Genomic DNA, 23,033 nt, shown 5'->3' on the forward strand with positions numbered 1-23,033 from the left:
TTAATTAAAATAGAATTGATGCCCAGGTGCCTTCAAAAAAGAGATCAGCATATTTAACTTAAAAGCAAAACCAACTCCTGATGAGAAACATGAAGTTCTCTCTCTCTTTCTTCCTTTCCTCCCCACTCCCTACTTGGGCACCAGCCACTCCTATTGCAGAAGGTAATACATTCAAACTGTGAAAACAAGTTATCTCAGAGGGAAGGGTGCTGGGGAGGCAGATACCTCAGCTTTGGGAAAAAGTAATCATGTAAGAGAAAGGGATGTGACTTTTTTTTTTTTTTTTTAGGAGATTCAGAGCCTCACAATTCCGACCACTGAGGCTCTGGGAGACCGAGTGTCTCAATCCTCTGTAGTGAGTTCAAGCCAGGTAAGGAGAGAACAGGTCATGCTGCTCACCATAGTGAGAGCAGTCCTGCTCCATGAGACTAGGGCTTTGCTATTCTGCACAGAATTAACTAGGCTTGTGAAAAAAATATATTTAGTAAATAGGCACTTATTTCTCATGTAAGCAAATGCCACAGAATCCATTCAAGTTTACTCTCGTCAAAGATGAGAAAAGAAACAATCCTCCAGATAATTCACCCCTTGAAGACACTTGAGATTATGCAGATCTAATACAGGGGATATGGCTCCCTGCCCTCCTCCTAACTTTTCGGCTATATCTGTTCTACAAAGGCAAAAGCACTGGTCAGTTTCTTGACTCTGGGGAATATAGTACTTTCCAAATGGTATTTCTCTTTTTTTTTTTTAAATTTTGGGTGCAGTACTCAACAAAACATTGTATTTGCAGCATAACAGCATAAAATTCTGCATACTCTACATGAAGAATCCATTTCCTACAGAACCCTTAATAACATAAAAAAGGCAAAGTTTCCGTTATCGGAGGAATAATGTTTTCCCCAGAGGAAAGACAGTCTAATCTCATGTGATGATACAGAAGAACACCCAAAGACAGCATATTCCAGATACTCTTTTTTTTTTTTTTCTTAAGAAGCACACAAAACACAAGTCTTGCTACATTTTTGTGCTGAACACAGACTATCTTTAAGGGTATGATTCCCTTAATCTGAAAGACCATTATGATTACATTTAAATCTGGCTCCAAACTAGCTTTTTAAAATTGCCTAACTTTGACACAAGCTACAATTCATTTTCATGAAATATCACAGTGGAAACCATGATCAGCATGGTTTATAAAGCATATTTATATTGATTTATACATAAAGCATTACCTTCCTATTTTCTGTAAGGTTTTCTCTTCTGCACAGCCTGGTTTTATGAATAGTTTATGACAGTAAAGACAAGCTATCTAAAATGCTTCCCATGTAAGTTTTACACTTCTTCAATCAAATCTGGATTAATGGATTGTATACATGTGAAACAACCTCAATAGGAAAAAGATAAGAAGTGATCCATATAAACACCTTGATAATATAAATATATTTTGGTTATTAAAACTAATACATATAAAAATAAGGAAGATGCTAATATATCAAATAACTAAAAGATTAGATACTTTGACTTTCAGAGCTATATAGGACCTCAACACAATGATATCATGTTGGCCAAGAGCATACCTGGCACCCATATCTTGCCTCTGTAACCATTCTCAACTACAATGAGCCAGGGTCCCCTGTAAAAATGGCTTGTTCTAGTTCTGAGGAAAAAAGACTACAATATAGGCATGGGAAATCTTGTTTTACCAGAAAGCAAGGTATTGCTTATTAAAGACTCATGGTATTTTATAAAAAGGAGACAGCTTGAAAATGCTCCCATTTCCTGAGAACAGTATTCAGCTAGAATAATGAACACTAATAACATCCCAGTAAACTTAGTGGATTTTAAAGAAAAAGAAAGTCCTTTATGCATCTAAAAAACATGAAACTTAGATTATCTTTTTTTTTTTTTTTTTGGACAGCAACACTTTATACCTGAAGAAAATGGAATAAAGTGTTTAAGATAGTCAAGGGAAGAAAATATATATACAGGGCAAAACTGACTCGTATAAAAGGCACATATTGTTATCAATACACAAGCACTCAGGGAATAGTATTCCCATGAGCAATTCTTGAAGAATCTACTGGAGACCGTCAAACAACCAAAAAGATCAGAGAGACGTGGATACAAGGACTGGTGGTTAGTGTGAAATATTTGAAGAACCAAGACTGAAGGGAGAGAGTATAGTATGCGGATTTTATGTGCACCATTGGTGTAGCTGTACAAAAATAAAAACAGGGAGATAATAGAGAGATCATATAAAAAAACTGACTCATGAAATGATTGGCACCTAAATGGAGCCCTGTTTACCTTGATGCGGTAGAAAGGCTCAAAAGAAATCTTAGAAGGATTGCTTAGAAGGAGGGTATTGTTTACCGCTTCTCGATCAAGAGCATCCTGGAAGTCTTTAAGCCGTCTTTCCTCATATTGTTTTTCTCTGAAAATTCTGTTTTGCCATAAAACTTCCTTTTCATGCCTAACGTGCATGAGCTGCACAGCGATCCTGCGTTCCTGCTGGGACTGTCGCATCAGCCGGTTGATCAACTGCTCCTCCCGATAAGCCTCCTGGAAACACCATTGCAAGAGCCAGTCATTTGTCAAGGCCATGTCCACTTTTGCTCAGCCCACTGAGCTGAGAAGCTTACACACACATCATGTGTAAAAGGCATAGTATTCACCTGCATCAGTTTTTGCCATTTGATTTCAAGTCAAACATGGCAAAAAATTCAAGCTATAAAAATGAAAATTTCCACCAAAGGTTGTATAACCAGAAGCATATGGTCTTGCAACTCAGTCATCTTAAATGAATGATTACTTCCTTTGAAATCTGATCAAAAATAATTTAGGTAATTGTTTTCAAGGTTTTTATAAACAAAGGGTAACTCTCAAATTATAAGTATCTTTTCAGAAACTTGGAATTGTGCTGTATGCACTCAATATAAATACTAGTGGTAAAGACAAATGCAGATATTGTCTGTTTGAGAATGGCAGATCTGATAAGTTCCCGGCAGGGCCATCTCAATTTCTACATGCTAGGATGGGGAGACTGGAGAAGAGGCTAAGAGGAAATGACCTACAGTTACCTTAGAAAATTCGAGAGTGGTTGTAACCTGAGAGAGAAACTAGATGCACTCGTCCCTTGGCTATCTTAAGAGAAAGAAGGGGAACAAGCATTAACAGTGGAAGAAGCATTAAACTGGCAATCGGAGGCCCTGGCCATTGTAGCTCCACCTCTACCACTGATTGGCTGTGTGGCCTTGGGCAAGTAACTTGGATTTTCAGGGATTATTTCTTGACAGGTGAAATGAGGGGTTTGGGTAGAAGATGGTCTCCAAGGCACCTCTAAATTCTCTCAATCTGTCTAAACAGAGACACCGTGTGGAAGAAGGAGGTAATTAAACTTCCCCAGGGGGAAGACTTGGAAGAATATCTACATGTTGGAGTTGTCTATTTAACACTAGATGGTAAAGAATCTGCCTGTAAAGCAGGAGACCTGGGTTCAATCCCTGGGTTGGGAAGATTCCCCTGGAGAAGAGAATGGCAACCCACTCCAGTATTCTTGTCTGGAGAATTCCATGGACAGAGGACCCTGGTGGGTGCAATCCATGGGATCACAAAGAGTCAGACACAACTGAGCCACTAACTCTTTCAATTTCAATCCAGTTGTTTAGGAATAAAATTGGGCATCACTAATAATACTGTTTCAGATTAAGGGAGAAATACTCTATATATTTTCAGAATCAAGATACAAACAACAACACTCTATGGAAAGTAGCAAAACTTGAACTTGGGAACTATATAAAAACGTAGATTAAATAAAAGTTCAATTGAAAATAAACATAAAATTTTTTTTTCTATTAGTAACATATCAAATAAAAAATAAAGTCATGAACAACTTTGAAACTGGTTTCATCTAGTTACAACATTCTAGAAGTTTTAACATTAATCATTTGTTGCCTATGTTGCCTGTGGAGGTGAGGCAGAATGTAAAAATGACCATAGGTTCTTCAGCTTTCTTCATCCACAGCCTTGCAGTGGATGCAAGCCTTGCAGATATTCCCATCAAAAAGTAGAATCTATTTCTCCACTTCTTAAATGGGTAGGGGGTGGCCTCTGACTTGAACTGGCCAATGGGACATGGGGTCTGAATTTAATTCTCCTGTGAGAATTAATTATCCTCTGTCACTGTTACCACATTTTTTGCTTAGTTAGAAAATGAGAAACCATAGATGGAGAGATACCAACCTTCTCAGTTGGAACTGATGAAACTCTCCCAAGTCAGCCAGCCTCAGCCAGCCTCTGAGACAGGACAGGTAAGACCAGCAGAAGGTACACAGCTGATCCCTGCCCAAGATACCTACCACATCTGAGGGTGGTTTGTGATAGCACAGTCACAGCCATATTTATTAAAAGTATAGCCTTGATTTATTATTCCAAGTGAATTCTATACTTAATGTGGAATATATTTGGCTGTATTTATATGGCAAGGCAATTTGGTTGTTGAGATGAGAGCTGGTCATTCTGATCCTTACAAGAACTGAGCTGGTCAGATAGGTCTTGGCTATTGCTTAGAGGACAACATATTGTGATTAAAAAATAAAGGAAAATTACTGTTTAATGGCTGAGTCAATGTTACATATATAAAGCTTCAGTAGGAAGAACCATCAACTGTATTAGGACTTGTACTAAAAAACTGAGTGGAAAGGAAGATTTTTTTCTGTTCCACGGTACAAGTAGTTAATGTTTTAGAAATAGACTTTTCCTCAAAATTTCATTAGAATGTGGGACACATTTTCTCACAGAAAGAATATATGTTATGCTTAGGTGTTCAGGGAAGCCTACAGAAGTCTGTTTAACCCATAATGTACATGAAATAGTCTACATCTGCAATGAATAAAACAGAAAATAATAGAAGTCACATTTCTCTTTTAACTATATATAATTATATTTGGGGAAGATTTATACAGATACACAATCCAAAACATGCTCAGTTTGATTGTCAAGACCTCTGCCTTTCCCATGAGTTGGAGCTAGGAGCTAACTCTGGTGAATACCATTGCTTTAATTCTCTAAATATGTTCCAAGTAGCTCTCTTGGAGCATAGTGGCTTCACCAAACACAGAGAAGAAGCAGCGCAGAGATGGAGTTCCTTTAGTGGAAATATTAGTCAGAGAACCAACTTTCTTCAGTGTCCCTTAGGTTGCTAGATCCCTGAACAGATCTCTAGCTAGAGACTGAAAAAACCGAAGCTGTGAATATTCTGGTAGAAAGTGACGGAAGCCAGAAAGCATTTATTCACCCAGTTTTCTAAGTAACATCTCTAAGTAACACTTTCTAAGTAAATGTCAGTCCTGAATTACAAGCAAAAGAGCAGAAAGAAAAAACTTAGCAGCCAACACACAGCTGTTTTATAATATAAATGAAAATGTGTTCAAAATCTCACTGCTCGTTAATGAAATGTGAAATTGGTAGTTATTTTAAAATCTACCTTTTAATCATCTGATTTTCATAACCTGTAATTCATCTAATGAAAAGAGTGACTATCAAGGTGGCTGAGTAAAAATATTAATAAATGTGAATTCAAAGTAAGAAATTACCTTTCAGCACAAAGAGATGGCAGAGTTATTCTTTGAATTTTTCACTAAGAAAGGAGTGACACTATCAGAGTGACTCTGATACTGGATAAGCAGTATTACTTCTTCATACGTATATAAAGCCTGGATTTCTCTTAAGGTAACAGAATACCACTGAGTGGATCAGATGTAATTAGGTGAATAAAAGAAGTGCTTTCAAATGGTCTTTCATATTTCAGACCCACAGATTTGTCCTACTTACATTCACAATCTGAATCACCTTGCTCCCCGTCTGTTCTTCCTACCATCTTCTGTATCATAGCTAATGACTCCTCCACGCACTCGGCTGCCCACGCCAGACACCTAGCTTCTCATCCCACTTTTCACTCCTCCATGTCTAATGAGTCAGTTATTCTCATCGATTTTACTTCTCAAATAACTCCTGAAGCCACTCCTGTCCATCACTACTGCCACTACCCTAAATGTAAACTGGAATAATTCCTTACCTGGATTACAGAAACAGCTATAACTTGGTCATCCCTCCTGCCATCTATTTTTAAAAGTGAAGCCAGACTGACCTTCCTAAATGTCAGTCTGGCCTTGTCACTCTTGTTCCCCTTTGCACTCAGGATAAAGTATCCTATTTCCCTCTTTGCAGCTTATAAGGCCTCTGATGGCTTGGCCTCTGGGGACTCCTGCCAGATAACATTTAATTTGCTAAAAGCCCTGAGCCATCCATGCAATATTCTCTCTGAAGACACACTTTACCTTCCACCATCTCTACCTCTGCTGGAAACTAACTCCTCACACTATACCCAGAACCACCACCACCTTCAACTGTCTAACTTCAACCCTCCCTCATGCTTCTGTGCTCTCCTACTCTAGAAAAAGTCTCTGAGGCAGGACAGAGCTGGACTTCCCTCTCCTCACTTTCATTGCACCTCCACACTCCAATGTAGTTGGTTGTTTACAGATCCCCCTCAAACAGCAAGCTCTGTAAGAGCAGGTTTTTTCTTATTCTTGTTCACTGTTGTATCCTAGGCCTAGGACAAGTTCGCAGAGCATAGAAGAGATCCAGTAAATATGTGTTCAATGTAAGAGTTGATCAGTGATTCTCAATCCATAGCTGAATCAAATCACCTAGTTCAGTTCAGCTCAGTCGCTCAGTGGTGTCCGACTCTTTGTGACCCCATGAATCGCAGCATGCCAGGCCTCCCTGTCCATCACCAACTCCTGGAGTTCACTCAAACTCATGTCCATAGAGTCAGTGATGCCATCCAGCCATCTCATCCTCGGTCATCCCCTTCTCCTCCTGCCCCCAATCCCTCCCAACATCAAACTCTTTTCCAATGAGTCAACTCTTCACATGAGATAGACAAAGTACTGGAGTTTTAGCTTTAGCATCATTTCTTCCAAAGAAATCCCAGGGCTGATCTCCTTCAGAATGGACTGGTTGGATCTCCTTGCAGTCCAAGGGACTCTCAAGAGTCTTCTCCAATATCACAGTTCAAAAGCATCAATTCTTCTGCTCTCAGCCTTCTTCACAGTCCAACTCTCACATCCATACATGACTACTGGAAAAATCATAGCCTTGACTAGATGGACCTTAGCTAGCAAAGTAATGTCTCTGCTTTTGAATATGCTATCTAGGTTGGTCGTAACCTTTATTCCAAGGAGTAAGCGTCTTTTAATTTCATGGCTGCAGTCACCATCTGCAGTGATTTTGGAGCCCCCCAAAATAAAATCTGACACTGTTTCCACTGTTTCCCCATCTATTTCCCATGAAGTGATAGGACCAGATGCCATGATCTTCGTTTTCTGAATGTTGAGCTTTAAGCCAACTTTTTCATTCTCCTCTTTCACTTTCATCAAGAGGCTTTTTAGTTCCTCTTCACTTTCTGCCATAAGGGTGGTGTCATCTGCATATCTGAGGTTATTGATATTTCTCCCGGCAATCTTGATTCCAGCTTGTGCTTCTTCCAGCCCAGCATTTCTCATGATGTACTCTGCATATAAGTTAAATAAGCAGGCTGACAATATACAGCCTTGACATGCTCCTTTTCCTATTTGGAACCAGTCTGTTGTTCCATGTCCAGTTCTAACTGTTGCTTCCTGACCTGCATATAGGTTTCTCAAGAGGCAGGTCAGGTTGTCTGGTATTCCCTTCTCTTGAGGAATTTTCCACAGTTTATTGTGATCCACACAGTCAAATGCTTTGGCATAGTCAATAAAGCAGAAATAGATATTTTTCTGGAACTCTCTTGCTTTTTCCATGATCCAGCAGATGTTGGCAATTTGATCTCTGCTTCCTCTGCCTCTTCTAAAACCAGCTTGAACATCTGGAAGTTCAAGGTTCAAGTATTGCTGAAGTCTGGCTTGGAGAATTTTGAACATTACTAGCATGTGAGATGAGTGCAATTGTGCGGTAGTTTGAGCATTCTTTGGCATTGCCTTTCTTTGGGATTGGAATGAAAACTGACCTTTTCCAGTCCTGTGGCCACTGCTGAGTTTTCCAAATTTGCTGGCATATTGAGTGCAGCACTTTCTCAGCATCATCTTTCAGGATTTGAAATAGCTCAACTGGAATTCCATCACCTCCACTAGCTTTGTTTGTAGTGATGAAGAAGATATAAATAAATGAAAAAGTTGCTCATGGATTTGAAAAACTAATAACGTTGAAATGTTCATAATACCTAAAGTGATCTACAGGTACAATGCAATTCCTAACCAAATTCCAATGGCATTTTTCACAGAAATACAAAAACAATCCTAACATTCATTTGGAGCCAGAAAAGACTCCAAAGAGCCAAACCAGTTTTGAGTAAGAAGAATATCAAGCTTCCTGATTTCAAAATAATTTACAAAGCTTCAGTACTCCAAGGCTACACAATGGAGGAAGGATGTCTCTATAACACATGGTTCTGGGAAAACTGGATATCCACATGCAATAGAATGGTACTATACCCTCATTTCATACCATGTATAAAAATCAATCCAAAATGATTTAGAGACTTACACATAAGATCAAAAACTATAAAACTAACAGAAGCATAATATAGGGAAAAACACATCCTGACATTGGTCTAGGCAATTAATTTTTTAATCTGACCCTAAAAGCACAGGCAATAAAAGTAAAAATAGATACATGGATTTGTATATTAAAAAAGAAAAAAACTTTGCACAGCAAAGTAGACAATTAAAAGAGTGAAGAGGCAGCCTACAAGATAGGGGAGATTGCTATTTGCAAACCATACATGTTGGCTAATATCCAAAATATACAAGGAACTCAAACAACTCGCTAGCCAAAAACCAAATGGCCAGATTTAAAAATGGTCAAAGGACCTGAAAAGACATTTCTTAAAAGAAGACAAACAAATGGCCAACAGGTATATGGAAAGGTGATCAACATTCCTAATCATCAGATGATGCAAATCAAAACCATCTGTTAGAATAAGTTCAGTTTAGTTGCCAGGTCGTGTCTAACTCTTTGCGACCCAAAGGACTGCAGCGTACCAGGCTTCCCTGTCCATCACCAATGCCTGGGGCTTGCTCAAATTCATGTCCATCGACTCAGTGATGCCATCCAACCATCTCATCCTCTGTCATCCCCCTCTCTTCTTGCCTTCAACCTTTCCCAGCATCAGGGTCTGTTACAAGGAGTCAGTTCTTCACATCAGATGGCCAAAGTACTGGAGTTTCAGCTTCGCATCAGTCCTTCCAATGAATATTTAGGACTGATTTCCTTTAGGATGGACTGGTTGGATCTCCTTGCAGTCCAAGGGACTCTCAAGAGTCTTCTCCAAAACCACACTTCAAAAGCATCAATTCTTCCACGCTCTGCATTCTACACAGTCCAACTCTCACATCCATACACGACTACTGGAAAAACCACAGCTTTGACCAGACAGACCTCTGGGAGTAAAGTAATGTCTTTGCTTTTTCATATGCTATCTATATTTATCATAGCTTTTCTTCCAAGGAGCAAGGGTCTTTTAATTTCATGGCTTTAGTCACCATCTGCAGTGATCTTCAGTTCAGTTCAGTTCAGTTGCTCAGTCTTCCCTGAATCTTTGCGACCCCATGAATCAGCACACCAGGCCTCCATGTCCATCACCAACTCCTGGAGTTCACTCAAACTCATGTCCATCGAGTCAATAATGCCATCCAGCCATCTCATCCTCTGTCGTCCCCTTCTCTTCCTGCCCCCAATCCCTCCTAGCATCAGGGTCTTTTCCAATGAGTCAACCCTTTGCATGAGGTGGCCAAAGTATTGGAGTTTCAGCTATAGCATCAGTCCTTCCAATGAACACCCAGGACTGATCTCCTTAAGGATGCACTGGTTGGATTTCCTTGCACTCCAAGGGACTCTCAAGAGTCTTCTCCAACATCACAGTTCAAAAGTATCAATTTTTTGGCACTCAGCTTTCTTCACAGTCCAACTCTCACATCCATACATGACCACTAGAAAAACCATAAGCCTTGACTAGATGGACCTTTGTTGGCAAAGTAATGTCTCTGCTTTTTAATATGCTGTCTAGGTTGGTCATAACTTTCCTTCCAAGGAGTAAGCGTCTTTTAATTTCATGGCTGCAGTCACCATCTGCAGTGATTTTGGAGCCCTAAAATATAAAGTCTGACACTGTTTCCACCGTTTCCCCATCTATTTCCCATGAAGTGATAGGACCAGATGCCATGATCTTCGTTTTCTGAATGTTGAGCTTTAAGCCAACTTTTTCATTCTCCTCTTTCACTTTCATCAAGAGGCTTTTTAGTTCCTCTTCACTTTCTGCCATAAGGGTGGTGTCATCTGCATATCTGAGGTTATTGATATTTCTCCCGGCAATCTTGATTCCAGCTTGTGCTTCTTCCAGCCCAGCGTTTCTCATGATGTACTCTGCATATAAGTTAAATAAGCAGGCTGACAATATACAGCCTTGACATGCTCCTCTTCCTATTCGGAACCAGTCTGTTGTTCCATGTCCAGTTCTAACTGTTGCTTCCTGACCTGCATATAGGTTTCTCAAGAGGCAGGTCAGGTGGTCTGGTATTCCCTTCTCTTGAGTAATTTTCCACAGTTTATTGTGATCCACACAGTCAAAGGCTTTGGCATAGTCAATAAAGCAGAAATAGATGTTTTTCTGGAACTCTCTTGCTTTTTCCATGATCCAGCAGATGTTGGCAATTTGATCTCTGCTTCCTCTGCCTCTTCTAAAACCAGCTTGAACATCTGGAAGTTCAAGGTTCAAGTATTGCTGAAGCCTGGCTTGGAGAATTTTGAGCATTAGTTTACTAGTGTGTCAGATGAGTAGAATTGTGCAGTAGTTTGAGCATTCTTTGGCATTGCCTTTCTTTGGGATTGGAATGAAAACTGATCTTTTCCAGTCCTGTGGCCACTGCTGAGTTTTCCAAATTTGCTGGTATATTGAGTGCAGCACTTTCTCAGCATCATCTTTTAGGATTTGAAATAGCTCAACTGAAATGCCATCATTTCCACCAGCTTTGTTTGTAGTCATGTTTCCTAAGGCCCACTTGACTTTCCAGAATGTCTGGCTCTAAGTGAGTGATCACACCATAGTGGTTATCTGGGTCATGAAGGTCTTTTTCGTATAGTTCTTCTGTGTATTGTTGCCACCTCTTCCTAATATCTTCTGCTTTTGTTAGGTCCATACCATTTCTGTCCAATTTTACTGTGCCCATCTTTGCATGAACCGTTCCCTTGGTATCTCTAATTTTCTTGAAGGGATCTTTAGTCTTTCCCATTCTATTGTTTTCCTCTCTTTCTTTGCATTGATCACTTAGGAAGGCTTTCTTATGTTTCCTTTCTATTCTTTGGAACCCTGCATTCAAATGGATATATTTTCCCTTTCCTCCTTTGCCTTTAGCTTCTCTTCTTTTCTCAGCTATTTGTAATGCCTCCTCAGACAACTATTTTTCCTTTTTGCATTTCTTTTTCTTGGGGATGGTCTGATCACTGCCTCCTGTACAATGTCATGAACCTCTGTCCATAGTTCTTCAGGCACTCTATAAGATCTAATCCCTTGAATATATTTGTCATTTCCACTGTATAATCAGAACGGATATGATCTAGGTGATACTTGAATGACCTAGTGATTTTCTCTACTTTCTTCAATATAAGTCTGAATTTGGCAATAAGGAGTTCATGATCTGAAGCACAGTCAGCTCCCGGCCTTGTTTTTGCTGACTGTATACAGCTTCTCCATTTTTGGCTGCAAAGAATATAATCAATCTGATTTCGGTATTGAACATAGGGTGATGTCCATGTGTATAGTCTTTCCTTGTGTTGTTGGAAGAGGGTGTTTGCTATGACCAGTGCTTTCCCTTGGCAAAACTCTGTTAGCCTTTTCTCTGCTTCATTATGTACTCCAAGGCCAATTTTGCCTGTTACTCCAGGTATCTCTTGACTTCCTACTTTGGCATTCCATTCCCCCATGATGAAAAGGAGATCTTTTTTGGGTGTTAGTTCTAGAAGGTCTTGTAGGTCTTCATAGAACCATTCAGCTTCTTCTGGTTGAGGCACAGACTTGCATTACTGTGATGTTGAATGGTTTGCCTTGGAAAAGAACAGAGATCATGCTGTCTATTTTGAGTCTGCACCCAAGTACTGTATTTCAGACTCTTTTTTTGACTATGAGGGCTACTCCATTTCTTCTAAGGGATTCTTGCTCACAGTAGTAAATATAATGGTCATATGTATTAAATTCGCCCATTCCAGTACGTTTGAGTTCACTGATTCTTGAAATGTCGATGATCACTCTTGCCATCTCTTGCTTGAACACTTCTAATATATCTTGATTTACGGACCTAACATTCCAGGTTCCTATGCAATATTGTTCCTTACAGCATCGGACTTTACTTTCATCACCAGTCATATCCACAATTGGGCACTGTTGAAAATCTCTGTTAGAATAGCTATTATCAAAAAACATAAAACAAAAATGAGACAACAAGTGTTACAAGTTTAACCCTTGTAAACTGTTGGTGGGAATGTAAACTGGTACAGCCACTGTGGAAAATAGTATAGTGCTTCCTTTAAAAATTAAAAATAGAATTATCATATGACCCTGAAATCCTACTTCTGGGTATATATCCAATGGAAATGAAAGGAGATGAAATTAGTATCTCAAAGAGATGTTTGCAACCCTATGTTCACTGCAGCACTATTCACAATGACCATGATACAGAAACAATCTAAGTGTCCATTGGTGGATGAATGGACACTTAAGTGAGTATAGATATGCATGTCACATTTTCTTTATATATAAATATTATATATATATATACACACATAAATATATATATATGTATATATTTATATCTAGAATGAGCTTTCCAGGTGGCACTAGTGGTAAGAACCTGCCTGCCAATGCAGGAGGCATAAGAGATGTGGATTCAATCCCTAGGTTGGGAAGATCCCCTGGAGGAGGACATGACAACTCACTGTGGCTATGGTCCATAGGGTCACAAAGAGTCAGACACAAATGAAGCGACTTAGTACATATGCATGCATATATAGAATATGATCAATCTTAAAAAAGAAGAAAATCTTATCATCTGTGATAATATGTTTAAACCTGGAGAACATTATGCCAAGAAAAATAAGCCAGACATAGAGAGACAAATATTACATAATCTTACTAAATGTGGAATCTAAAAAAGTTGAACTTACAAAAGTAGATCTTAAGTATTTTCACCAAACACACACACAAAAATGGTAACATTTTTTTGTTGTTGTTAAGGTGATGGGTGTGCTAATCAGTTTGATTATGGTAATCATTTCACAATGCATACATATATCAAAACACAATTATATACTTTAAATATATACAATTTTTATTTGTCAATTATACCTCAGTAAATCTGGGACAAAAAGTTCTCTTCTCCCTCTAAAAGTAACAACAGATATACATGGTTGCCATAACTTTTAGATTCCTATTTTGTCAGCATTTTTTTAGTGTGGTAAAATATATGTAATATAAAATTTACCATTTCAACCATTTTCAAATGTACAATTCAGTGTACAATTAAGTAAATTCACAATGTTGTATAAGCATCATCAGATTTTAGAGTCTTTGCTAAGTGTTTGATGTAGTTTTTTTCCTGAGTGTATTTGCTGTCATGGTGTAAAGATGAAACGCTGATTCAGAGTAGCACATGATACATACAGAAAATATACATAAGAGTGTATAAAAGACTATATTTTGTAAAAATTTCCAGCACTTTTATTTAATCAATAATGAAACATCTTACCTCTTGGGCTTCATGAGCTATTAACTGATCCATTAAGAGTCTCCGCCGTCTTTTCTCCCTTTGCTCTCGTGCAAAAGCATCTTCTTCAAGGCGTTTTTGGATTTTTTTAATGTAGTCATCATCTGAATAAGTGTTTAACAAATCAGCGGTTGTCTGGCCTGCTGTATCTAGAGAAGTCTTGGATGCACTAAAGGACAATAGTTTTTATTTAGATTTGAAAATACAACTCAGTCACACACCACTACTTGTGACTATAGAGGAAGACCTCAGAGGACGGCTCCCTTGGGTGCTCTGTTCATTTATTAATACAAGCATTAAGGCAGATATTAGAACTTCAGTGTTCTATTTAAAATATAACTTATAATGTTATTCAAAAGACAGGGAAACATTATTATGGTATTCAGGGATTAAACAGTCATCAATTCTCATATTGACAGAAGTGTTTTTATGAAAGCATAGTTAATTCATGTTTAACAAAGTAATAATCACACATGTTCTTTCCTAATCTGAGTATATACAGTTTTATTAAATCAAAGAGCAAACCCATTTACATAGTTGAATCAAAATTCTTAAATTATAATTAGTTCTATGTAATAATTACATATTTATGGCACAGATCATATTTTATTATAGTTCATTATTTCTATATTTGCTGCTTCGAGCTGAAGTCTGAGCACAGAAGAAAAGTATACTATTTTACTTTTCTATGTACCCATGCCTCACAGTACTGACATGTAGATGATGTTTGCTAAATTTCAAATCATATGCTAAGAAGCACTGCAAGTATAATACAATTTTTAAAAATTACACATTGAAATTCTGGTTATTTTATCAGCAGGTGCTCAACCTTTGATTGTATTCTGTCAACTGAGAGTCATTCAGCAGAAATTGTATAGCTAGCAAAGCCTCAGGAAGATCAAAGACAAATTTTAACTTTATTTACTAAGATTTAGTATAATTAATACTTATGAATATTAATTTATGAATTTAATATTAATTTATGAAAGTGTAGCATAACTTTTTTAGATCCTTCATCAAAATTATTATATTTTTACTTAAGTGTGGTGTTTAAAGGTCTGCCTTACATTGAGCATGGGTTAATAGGTCTCCCTTAACATTGTGTTTGGCTGCTACCAATATACTTAAGATATTGATTCTCCTTTGTTCATCAATCAGTCTATCCAACCATACATACATACACCCATCTTCTGTCTTATGCCAATCAAGGCCTGAAGAAAGTTACATGATATTTTCTTGAATAAATATTCATTTTATGAGATGTGGGTTTCTTGAGGGCAATAATTATGTTTACTTTATATCTGTTTGCCAAGCCTCCATAGAGTTAGTAATTGTATGAGTGTGAATTATTAGTGATAGGAACCTTGGTCAAATTCATGCGTGTGTGTTAAAAAGCAGTTGTTAGAAGGAAACTAATGTAAATCTATGAATCCAAATGTCAAGTTACAGCAGTCGACAGCCTCAGAAAAGAAACAAAGGACAAAAGAGCAGGTGGCATTTACTATTTGTTTTAAAAAATAAAGAGTATATGTGGGGGAAAAGCAGCAACGGTCGTTCTTGCATTGCTCTCACTGAGCATTCACTTCATCCTTTCACAAAAGAAACGACAGACTTTGAAGTGACATTCAGGAGAAAGTGTTTTGGGAGCAGGCTTTGAAAGGGGCAGCTGCAGAAATTGCTCCTTAGGTCACCCTAAAAGATGATTTTAGTGCTTTCTGCCATCAAGTAGTGTGAAATTTCTGAAAGAGTCCAGAACATGCTTGATTCTAAGCTAAGGATTCAGAATGAACTAAAGAAGTAGTGGTCAATAACAGGGATTAAGAAAGGCCATAATGTACCATAGCTTTTTTGTTTCTTTAAAAGTTTGCTCTAGGCCAGTGCCTCCCAGCATTTTTTTTATCTGGGGGTCCATCAGAGGAAATGCCCTTTGTGAAGTGTACTGGAAGGGATTTGGAGTCACCGCTGGGGCTGCTCACAATCAGAGGTGACCGGTCCAGGGACTCCAGGGACCCCAGGCCCTATCCTTCTGCCTTGAGAAGTGAGTGTGTTCATATCTCAAGGGCCCTGGTAGTAAATCTCTGGCAAGACCAAGTAGGGGTTTCTGCAGAGAAAGGACTTGAGACAGACACTGCTATTTCCCTCCCTTTTCCTTCAAAGCAGAGCCCATTTTATTCAGGGAAACAACATCCTCAGATGAAGACTACAGTTCCCAGTCTCCCATTCTGCTAGATTATGGCCATGTAACTGAATTCTGGCCAATAAGGTATATGCAGAATTGTTATGTGGGCATTCTGGGAAGGCTGGTATAAAGAACTATTTTAGATTGGAGATACCCACTTTATGCCTGGGGCTTCTCAGGTGGTGCTAGTGGTGAAGAACCCACCCGCCAATGCAAGAAACATAATGAGATGTGGGTTCAATCCCTGGATCAGAAAGATCCCCTGGAGGAGGACATGGCCACCCAATCCAGTATTCTTGCCTGGAGAATCCCATGGACAGAGGAGCCTGGTGGGGTGCAGTCCATGGGGCTGCAAAGAGTGAACCTGACTGAAGCAAATTAGCATGTACTTTTTGCCTATCCTCCTTTCTGATACTGGAACATGGGTCAAATGGCCAGGGGCCTAGAAGCTATCTTACATTGTGAATGTGACTCTAAAGACAAAAGCCGCATTTCAGGACAGTGAAACGAAAGGGAAGATTCAGTCCTTGATAACTTTGGGGCAACAACACATACCCTTGGCTGCTTACATTCTAATTTCTGTTACAAGAGAAAGAAGAATGCTGCTGCTGCTGCTGCTAAGTCCCTTCAGTCATGTCTGACTCTGTGCGACCCCATAGACGGCAGCCCACCAGGCTCCCCTGTCCCTGGGATTCTCCAGGCAAGAACACTGCAGTGGGTTGCCATTTCCTTCTCCAATGCATGAAAGTGAAAAGTGAAAGTGAAGTCACTCAGTCATGTCCGACTCTTAGCGACCCCATGGACTGCAGCCCACCAGGCTCCTCCGTCCATGGGATTTTCCAGGCATGAGTACTGGAGTGGGTGCCATTGCCTTCTCTGGAGAGAAGAATACACCCATCTAATTCAACCCCTCTGGTTTCCAGATTTCAAAGCTACCTTAGAGGTCTAAATTCAGAACAGGCTGGGAAAGCAGTGAAGATCAGAGTGAAAGTTTGTGTGGGTATGATCTTTCAAATATTTAACCACTGACATGGTGATGAGATTAATTAATCCAAATAGATGCTGATGTAGGGAGTGGAAGATGTTGGCATGCTTGGTGTTAATCCTGGTTGTTAACTGTGTGGAAATCAAGGGATCCCAAGAAAGGAGTGGAAGGTAGAGCTACAGAGAATGCCATTCACTAAAAGTTTTTCAATATTTTAAGATGGTCACTTTGGTAGACACCATCCGTTTGTCACTCCAGAGCATGAGACTGGTGAGATGAGTGGAAGAGTTGAAAGAAATGGAGTGATTTCATGGGCCAAGGTCAGGGAGGGTGTGCTGGGGTTCAGATGGCAGCTGCAGGGGAGAGTGGGCTTGGGCTGTGGTTATTTTAGGAGTCAGGGAAGTACAGATAAACATGAGCAGGGCTTAGTGTAGGGCATCAGGAGTTTCTGCAGAAGGAAGGAGGAAAGGCAGTTAACACATACATTCTTCATTCTGCTTCATTTTCATTCACACCTGACTTCCTCACCATTTCTTCTTTCAGCTTAATCTTATTCCACTTCATTTGACTCTATTCCCTTTCTTCAGAAATATTAATATGGAACTGAAGTATATAATTTGTGTCTATTTTTCTTCCTTAATAGAGATTTATTTCCTATTCTATAAAATGTAAATGAGTAGACTTTGGATAGCTTCCATGAAAAAATGCAGAAGCATTCAAGTTGCTTCTACATGTGCAGTCCCTCATTAGTTGTTTTCTGTGAGTCAGTGACCCCTGATAGGAAACAAAAGGGGAGGAGATCTTTATCTTTAGGCAAAAGAAGCCCATTAACCAGCAGCTTTCTGTAAAGAACCCACTGAAACTCTTAGTGATATTTTGTCAGCACTCATTCAGCAGTTCTTTATTGCTGGTCCCTGTGCTAAATGCTGAGGATGCAAGGTGAGAGCAACTAGAGTCTAATAAAGGCAGTATAGTAAAAAATGTAAATGAATAATAACTTGATAGCCACTTGCCTTCTTGATATTTACAAAATTGTTAATGAACAACTAATCTGAATTTTATCTCATTTATCTTCCTTAATATACTCTCTCAGTGAAGACTCTACAAAGTGAAAACATCCTTGGAATAGCTACTTCGGGTAAGCTGTTTCTAAATATTCAAAAGTTAAAGTAAAATGAACTTTTTTAAAGAAAATCAAATTTTTGATTATTAAAATAATTTTATCTCACCTTTCTTTTGCCTGGAGATCCTTTTTTATTAATGCTTCAAACTTCTTAATTTCATTGGCCACATCCTTTAAAGAAAATTCATTAATTTTTTACCTCTAAATATATTGAAACTTTTTCATTTATCAGTTTCATTCAAATTTATAAAAGTGATATGTACTAATAATTCAAGCTAGTTAGGATTTCTAAATATTCTAGAATATTATTCTATTCTAATTTGTTACTTTTAGTGTAGGCTAAAGGTACCTCTGACAGTACATCAAAAGGCATTTAATAAGAAAAAAGATTATCAAAAAGTTAGGATGTGCATTTTTAATTACAATTATTTTAAATGAGACTAATTCCAGGAGTTGGTGATGGACAGGAAGGCCTGGCATGCTGTGGTCATGAGGTCGCAAAGTCGGATACAACTGAGCGACTGAAGTGAACTGAAGCATTTTTTGGATATAAATATTTCTTCAAAAATTATCTTGGGTGTTTTAAACACTTCTTGTGTACTCCTATGTGCACTATGAATTTGCTGTTAGAAAATTAATTTTAGCTGATCTGCCTACTGCAAGTCCTTTTTCATGAACTTTAATCAAGTCAAGGAAACATAAGAAATATTTTTATTAAAATGGGGTCAGAAAAAAAGCCTCTGTGGGTAATATTTTTAGACTCTAACTATAGGATTTTAATATTAAAAATTAAATGCATTAAAATCAAATGCAATGGATTTAGACATCAGAGTGACCTGCCAATCTTTGCTTTATCAGCATTGTGAACTTGGGCAAAACATGCCAGTTTTCTGAGCCTCAGTTTCCTTATCCAAAAAATGGGGAAAGCAATACCCTACTTAGAGAGTTGTTTACAAATTCAAGACAATGTGAAGTGCCCAGCCCACAGCCTGACATATAGCAGATGATGAATAAATGGTAGCTATTTTCTTAAGTTAAAGGGGAGAATATCAATAACAATCATTATAGCAGCATGAAGTATAGATTCCAGGAATTAGTATCAAAATGTACAGATAGTACTGCTCCCCTATGAAATATAATGAGATTGTATCCTATATGGATGACTGATAATTGTAAGTAATAAAATATTTATCAATAGTATATATTAAATCTAAATATAGTGAGAGCAAGCAAATTGCTTAACATTTCTAGGACTCATAGAAAGACAGTGCAACATGGGAAGGAAGTGTCCAGGAAAAGCAAATAGTAGTAATGGCACATACCTGGTATTCTGGGTACCTAGACTGGCCCCTGTTGTATGCATGGGTGTCATGACCCATCACAACAGCACCCACTCTGGCACAGTTTGTTAGTGATCACAGAATCCACCACACAAGAGTCCACACAGGTAATTTCATTTAACAGCAGTTTGTTACCCATATCCTAAAGCTATATTCTCTGTTTCTAAAGAGTTTAAATAATGGAATAAGATGGATTGGACATGCATGCAGTGCAGGTGTTTTAAATGAGAAGGGACAATGCCAGACGTAATTTGAAAAGGAAGTAGGAAGTTCAGGGAAGTTTCTCTCTTAGGGAAAGATCATCCTTTCACTAAGATAAACAGAACACAATGTTAAAGGATTATCACTTACCTCTGCCTCTTTTTTCTTTTTCATTAATTTTTGGGCGTCAAATGTTTTCAGAGTACGATTTGATGTGGGTTTAGGAATCTGTATGATAGCTGCTTGGATTTTGGCCATGATTTCATTTTGTCGTCTTTTGCTCAAGCGTTGCTAAATATTCCATATATATAAGTTTAGTTATTCAGTTTATCAGAATAATATGCAATGTAATACACTCACAGGTACACAGATATGTACATTTTCCATTCAAATTTTCTAAACTCAGCATTAACTGATGGACTAGGTAATATTAGGAAAGAAGTATCAAAATAATTCTGAAAAGTACGATACTGAAACACAGTTTGGGAGTCCCTAAATTATGCAGATAGAATGTGTCTATTTTCATTATGGGTGGTGATACTAAAAGGCTAATAAAGGTATCCCCAATATGAAAAATGAATGTAATTCTTTCCCAGTTCCACCTTCATGACCTGCCTAATCATGGGAAGAAAAAATTTAATCCAGGACATGGTGTCTAGGAGGGCTCTCAACATCACTAATTATTAGAGAAATGCAAATCAAAACTACAATGAAGTTTATCACCTCACAACAGTCAGAAGGGCCATAACCAGAAAGTCTCAAAACAATAAATGCTGGAGAGGGTGTGGAGAAAAGGAAACCTTCTTACACTGTTGGTGGGAATGTAAATTGATACAGCCACTATGGAGAAAAATATGGAGGCTCCTTAAAACACTAAAATAGGACTACCGTATGACCCAGCAATCCTACTGCTGGGCATGACCCAGAGAAAGCCACGCACTCCAGTGTTCACGGCAGCACTATTTACAACAGCCAGTTCATGGAAGCAACCAAAATGTCCTTCAACAAAGGAATGGATAAAGAAGATGTGTTATGTATCAATATATACAATGAAATATTACTCAGTCATAAAAAAGAACAAAATTGTGTCATCTGCAGAGACTTAAATGGACCTGGAGACTGTCGTACATAGTAAAATAAGTCAGAAAGAGCAAAAATGTTAATGCGTATATCTGGAGTCTCGAAAAATGGTAAAGATGATCTTATTTGCAAAGCAGAAATAGACACACGGGCGTTCAGAACAAACATATGAATGAACTGAGAGACTGCAGTTGACATATATACACCACTATGAACCTACTGTATAGCACACAGAATTCTACTTGGTGCTTTGTGGTGACCTAAATGGGAAGGAAATCCAAAAAAAGGGGATATATTTAAACGTATGGCTGATTCACTTAGTTGTACAGCAGAAACTGACACAGCAGTGTAAAGCAACTATACTTCAATTAAAAATAATAATCAAAGGACATTTAATGAGTATTTTCAATGTTCAAAGCATTGTACCAGGCAAATTTTTTGAATGGGAGTAACTAAAAATCTTGTGAGGCCATATGACAGGTAAATAATGAAAGTCAATAATATCAGCAAGAGGTGGTTAACACCAAAGAATGAGAATTATCTGTGTCCTAGGAGTTCCCCAGAAAAAGTTTATGTGCACTGGGAAGGTTGCAGAGTAGATGGAGGGAAGTTTAGGGGAAGAGGAGAGAGGAGAACGAGGAGAGTGAGCTTGGGTAGGAGAGGGGGAAGAGCAGAAATAAATAAGTCCTATTCAATGACAGGCTGCCAGTAATAACAGAAGAAAGACAATGCTGAGGGTTATGAAAAGATACAGAAAGACAGGTTGAGACTGTTTAGTGAAAAAATTTGAATGCTAGTCAAATCAAGGGGCAAGATATTTGTAGAATAGCTTCCCGGGTGGCTCAGATGGTAAAGAATCTGCCGGCAATGCAGGAGATCTAGGTTCAATCGCTGGGTCAAGAAGCTCCTCTGGAAAAGGAAATGGCAACACACTCCAGTATTCTTGCCTGGAGAACTCTATGGATAGAACAACTTGGCAGGCTACAGTCCATGGGGGTTGCAGAGTTGGACACAGCTGAGCAACTAACAAAACACAACATATTTGTAAAATAGCAGGTTTCTGAGAAGCAGCAGCCAACAAAAGTGGAATTGAGGGTAGATTCTCCTAGCAGTTGATTAAACTCTAGGAAACAAGCCTGAAGATCAGAGATTCATCCATAGGTTGCAGCAGGAGATCTGAGTGGATACGACAGGGGTATAGAAGAAAAAGAGCGGGCCTGAGAAGCACTAGGAATTAGGAACAAACAGAATTTGATAAGTTACTGGCGATTAGTGGATAGGATGGAGGGAGGCATCAAAAATGAATAAATGGAAAGAAAATATAAAACCTGAATAGCATTCTAACATGTATACTATCATGTAAGAATTGAATCGCCAGTCTATGTCTGACGCAGGGTGCAGCATGCTTGGGGCTGGTGAATGGGGATGACCCAGAGAGATGTTGTGGGGAGGGAGGTGGGAGGGGGGGTTCATGTTTGGGAACGCATGTAAGAATTAAAGATTTTAAAATTTAAAAATTTAAAAAAAAATAAAAATAAAAATAAAAATAAAATAAATTAAAAAAAAAAAAAAACCTGAATAGGGCCAATAACATAATCAGGGACATACATGCTCTAAGGGGCTTCTTTGAAAATGCAACATCTTTGCCGTGTCTCTTCAGCAAGCTTTATATTCTGATATATTTATAATTTTTCTTTATATACTTACATCTCGGAAAGCCTCGCTTTTCATGTTTTGAACTTTTGTGCTCATCAGGGGCTGTACAGTTGGCATTTCCACTCTAGTCTGAACACCTTTCTTTTTCCTCTGGAGAGCAATGTACAACTGATATAAGAGTTTCGTGGCAGCCCCAGGCTTCTCTGTGATGATATTGTGGGCCACATTCTGATCAAATTGCACACCCAAAAGGTGAAGTGTGGGCTCCAAGCGAGAAAAATTGTTAAGTCTGGCACTGGAAATCCTAAGCATTAAAATATTTCACATAATAAGACACTGAGTTAAAAGCAAACAACAAATATCAGAGGATTTTCATAACCAAATACCATGTTCTTTTAAATGTATCAGTCCTTGCAAAAACCACTTAATCCTCTAGACAGGTTGAGATTTTGTCTATTGCCCTAGCTCCATGCATTTATTTCTCCTGAATGGTTAAAGTAAAACTCGTTAATTTCATATACTCTTCTACTCAAATAGATACTAGAATTTCTACAGGAAGTCAGTACCAAAACATACCTAAATGCCTTCTTTGAAATGGAAAAACTTAGCT

At 38.3% G+C, this 23,033-nt stretch overlaps 1 protein-coding gene across 12 annotated transcripts in view; it reads right to left on the minus strand.

The window, feature by feature from the left end:
* Nucleotides 1–23,033, minus strand: part of SPEF2 (sperm flagellar 2) — a 201,707-nt gene that overhangs the window by 160,129 nt on the left and 18,545 nt on the right. For 11 of the 12 annotated variants that reach the window (XR_003591923.3, XR_009596799.1, XR_009596798.1 and 8 more), the window contains exons 3-7: nt 22,475–22,727; nt 19,838–19,978; nt 18,253–18,317; nt 13,842–14,028; nt 2,377–2,565 (exon numbers count right to left, since the gene is read on the minus strand). Coding sequence is in view for 7 of the 12 variants with exons in the window: in XM_027980125.3 (XP_027835926.2) it covers nt 2,377–2,565; nt 13,842–14,028; nt 18,253–18,317; nt 19,838–19,978; nt 22,475–22,727 (835 nt within the window). In the remaining 5 variants the exon portion in view is untranslated. Of the gene's footprint in view, nt 1–2,376; nt 2,566–13,841; nt 14,029–18,252; nt 18,318–19,837; nt 19,979–22,474; nt 22,728–23,033 lie in introns of those variants that run through there. The other variant, XM_060400506.1, reaches the window with a different exon arrangement.

This window comes from Ovis aries, chromosome 16 (genome assembly GCF_016772045.2).
Source record: "Ovis aries strain OAR_USU_Benz2616 breed Rambouillet chromosome 16, ARS-UI_Ramb_v3.0, whole genome shotgun sequence".
NCBI lineage: Eukaryota > Metazoa > Chordata > Mammalia > Artiodactyla > Bovidae > Ovis > Ovis aries.